Source organism: Pteropus alecto, unplaced genomic scaffold (assembly GCF_000325575.1).
Source record: "Pteropus alecto unplaced genomic scaffold, ASM32557v1 scaffold20, whole genome shotgun sequence".
Taxonomy (NCBI): Eukaryota; Metazoa; Chordata; class Mammalia; order Chiroptera; family Pteropodidae; genus Pteropus; species Pteropus alecto.
Window position 1 is genome coordinate 48,248,100 of NW_006436298.1, and position 4,181 is coordinate 48,252,280.

The following is a 4,181-nucleotide window of genomic DNA, read 5'->3' on the forward strand; positions in this document are numbered from 1 at the left end:
CCGAATTTGTAAATTATTGATGAGCTGATTGCGGATTTAAAAAAAAAAAAAGCAGGCTCTTCCAAGGATTTCAATCAGTCCTAGAAAAAACTATGAAATGGCTGGCATTTCTTTCTGGATCTGTATCCTTATATTCCTTTATAACCACCCGATCTTATCATCTCTACCCAACATTCCCATCCCTACCCAGACCTCTCCTGCTGGGCCATCTGCTCATAGCACCCCAGGTCCGCTCCACCTCCCAAGTTCTCTCTAGCAGCCCCTCGGTCCCAGCGATTTCTAGCTTCAATCCTCTTTCTACCTACACATTTTCCCCTCCTTCAAAGTGGAATAGTTTTCATAGGCAAGTCCCCACTAATGTGTTAATGTGCTAACTTCTCCTTGGTAAAATACTCAATTTAATAGCCTTTAATGATTAGACCAAACGAAGTTATTTTAGTAGGACCTTGAGCACCGCGGTATGCTGGGAGAGGAGAGGCTTACAACTTATAAAGAGCTGTAGAGTTTTCAAAACATGTAATCAGGCTGCAAAGAGAGTTATCCATATCTTTGCATCTGCCTTTTAATCAGCATAAGGTGGAAAAACTGCAAATTAAAACTGATTTTTAAATCATTCTAATCTGAATCAGATGAGTAGGTTATTTACTAGAGCTTCTAGGATTAGTTACCCTTTACCAAATAATGGTGTACCAGCTCTAAAACCTGAGTCATGGGAGAAGCCTAGGAGGTATGAGATGTTGAGCTAGGAGAAAAAGGGCTTGGCGTTTGCCTTGTTTGAAGGACAAGACTGAGGAAGACTGACCCTAGGTGTCAAGATGTCTCTTATCAAGTGGAGGCCAGGGATGGAAAGGGAAGGATTGAACAAGGTATTGTTACACTAGTCAGCCAGCCTGTGGTTAGGGAGTAGTTATCACAGGCTCAAAGCGTCCTATATCCAGTTCTTCACTGTTCTCATCGACCTCTTCAAATTCAGAAATCTTCATGTTGTACGTTTACACAATTAATGATCTTTACTTTTCCTATATTTCCTTTTTGGGTTATACAGCATTTTCATAAAGAACTTTCTGAAAATGTATGTCTGTCTCAGATATGTTGAGAATAGACAAAGAAAAGGATCCTGGCCTCATTTGAGCTGGAGGGAAAATGGACATAGAATAGGATTCCAGTAAGCAGCGGGGTGGGGCAAGGATCGAAGTGTGGGGATCCTGAGTAGGACATAAAATGACGAGGGAACATGGCAGGGATGGCTCAGGCATCTATTCCTCTGGCACCACATGGTTTTCTTTTGGCCCAGCCCTTGGAGAATTTTAGGTTTCATATGATTAAGCCTGGTTTGCATATTTTGGGTGAGTACAGAGAGCCCGAGTAGGACACACTCAGGAGAGCTGCACTGGAAGCTCCAGCCACCCTTTTCCTGTCCCCTCCCCTTGGCACCAGTTGCCTATCTGGACTTAACACCCAAGCAAACCAAAACCAAACCCAGTCCGTGAGCATCTTCTATATTCCTAAGGAGCTTATTTAAAAAAATAAATAAATACTGTCAAATTGTATCCCAATCTTACTTCAAAATAAAAATGTATCATAAACGAATCCATTGCAAATTTCCCAGCTTTTTAAAAAAAAATCAGAGTCATGAACTGCAAAATATTCTTTCCCCCCAAACTGGTAACTTCCCCCCTCCAGATACTGCTTGTCATTCCCTTTATAAACTGTTTTTAAAACTGTGATTTTATAAACTTTGACGTGTCAACATACATGCAAACTGTCGTTATGATTACTAATGTCATACTTCAATGCAATGATTGTAAGTTACCTGAAGAAATATTGTATTAAGGCTTTAGGTAATAATTTCTACTTTTATTTGGTTGCTTTATTTTCATAGAGTATAATTCTTTTGAACTCATGTTATTTCCATACCTGACGGCTCTGTTATGTAATTTTTCTCATAAACAGATTTATAAATAAATGTCATATAATTTTCTAGATAGTAACGTATAATATAGATACTCTTCTTTACAAAATTTATTTAAATATCTGAAGCTTTTGATAGCTTTTGTGAATACTTCAATTCGACAAACAGTAGCATCCACATGCCTTCATTTTTCCTACCAGTAAAATGGAAATAGTGATAACTCATCTTTTTCCTTCTCCTTCTCTCTATCAAATGATCTTAAACAGTAGGAAGCCGCTGTAAGGTTTTTTAAAAATTCAGTCAGTCGATTTTTTTTCCGTAGCTCAGTTCTCTAGGTGCCTCTCAGGGTCAAGTATTGAACCTGGTCTTTGTTTTCTGCAGAAAAAAGAAAAAGCAGCACGAGTGTGATGGTTTGGACGTCTGAAACGCCTCCCTTCTCTCTTGGCTCAAGCAACAGAAAGCAAAAGAGAAGCATCGTGGTTCTCTTAGTCATGTTTTAAGTGAAATAACACTTGGTTTTTCTTCTCTGTATACTTTTCAAAGAGTTTTCACAGACATTCGTCCTCATTATAACAATGTAACACAAGCACTTCTACTTCCGTTTTAACAGTTTAGTGACCTCTCAGATCCCATACTCATTTAGCAGTAAAATGGAAGCCAGAGGCTAGAGCCCAGAACTCCATGCTTCCTGAGAGAGTTTCTGTATTAATCACCTTTTCTAGCCTCAGTTTCTTCGACTGGGGCTATAGAGGTCACTACTTTCATAGAGCTTATAGTAGGGTAGCTACTATATGTTGAGTTTAGCCACAGTCCTTACATATAGCTCGTGTTCAATCAGTGGTATCATTACAGGAATGTTGTGAAAGTGATATTATTGGAGAGAATCTAAAAGAGACTTGGCAGGGGAGGCTAGGTTCGGGTGTCAAGTTGGCGGGCACGCCTTGAGGTCAACATTACCTTGAACATTTCTCATTTTCTGTACTCTGGTTGCTTTCTCCTCCCATCCCTCCTGGCCTCAGGTGGCTGCTCTGAGGACAACTTGGTAATTTTATGCAAGAGTAAAATATACCTCCCTGTAATTATACAGAATTAGGCATTTCTGGCGAAACAGTTTAGAGATTCTTTCTTCTCTCTGAAAAACAAGACTGTGAACCTAGAAATAAAGTCACTCTCTTATTAGTTATTTCCTTTCCTTCTTTTTCTTCTTGCAGATAACTCAGCCTTTCCAAGGTGCAGCCACCATGCTCTTGGCAGACTGATGATGGAAGAAAAGGAAACTGGGAGATCCTGTGTTCTGGTTTCCCTGGACGATGGATGGAGGACAGCCCGTCCCTTCACCCCTAGCGCCCCTTGGGAACACATTGTCAGATTCTAGCATGTCTCTGGAGCAGAAAACCACATTTGTTTTTGTGATTTTGTTGTTTATTTTCCTGGGGATTCTCATCGTCAGGTGCTTCCGGATTCTTCTGGACCCATATCGGAGCATGCCGACCTCGACCTGGGCTGATGGACTTGAAGGCCTGGAGAAAGGGCAGTTTGACCATGCCCTTGCTTAGCAGGACAGAGACAGGATCCCCTCCTGAGGAGGTGAAGTGCTGCATGTCTTGGCCAAGAATTACCTGTAGTCAATGTTAACAACAAATAAAGTTTTAACGATACCTTCTCCTAAGACTATAGTCCATTATTCAGTAGACATGCTGCTGGGTTAAAAACATCTGAAGATATTGGAAATGGAGACTTATATTACTAACCCAAAATAGGAAAGTTAAAATTTCTACATTTTCTCAGTGAATGAAGATTGTTGAATGTGGATGATGGCGAAACCAAGAACATCAATACTGATATAAACTTTGCCATAAAATGAAGCAGTATCCGACCTGACCAGAGAATAAAGACTAGAAAGGATCTGATCTGAATCTGGTGACAGGGCCAAGAAGAGACTTCCTTGCTCTAATCGTGTCCCTCAGTTTGTTTTCTTTTCATGGGAATCTGAGTCCCAGGCAGAGAGTGAGGAACATTGTGCTGAGTGGATCCAAAGCAGGTACTTGTTTTTGCATAAGGCAAGGAGCATTGGGAGGCCGGGGGAGGACTTAAAAGACATGGTTACATCCCTGGGAAAATATGAGTGAGGATGATATTTTACTGAATTCAAAGGCTTATGGAGATTTTAAAACTATTTGCCAGGTTAAGTACATTCTACGTATTCATATTAATAATGTGTAGAAGTAACTATACATTACTTGAAATTACTTTCTTTTCATAAACAATT

At 40.1% G+C, this 4,181-nt stretch overlaps 1 protein-coding gene across 1 annotated transcript; it reads left to right on the plus strand.

Annotated features, from left to right (window-relative positions):
- Positions 1–3,129: 3,129 nt before the first annotated feature.
- CTXN3 (cortexin 3) lies at positions 3,130–3,519 on the plus strand. Its single transcript, XM_025047649.1, has one exon. It carries the CDS (start codon positions 3,223–3,225, stop codon positions 3,466–3,468), a length of 246 nt encoding a protein of 81 aa, XP_024903417.1. The 5' UTR covers positions 3,130–3,222; the 3' UTR covers positions 3,469–3,519.
- The last annotated feature ends 662 nt before the right edge of the window (positions 3,520–4,181 follow it).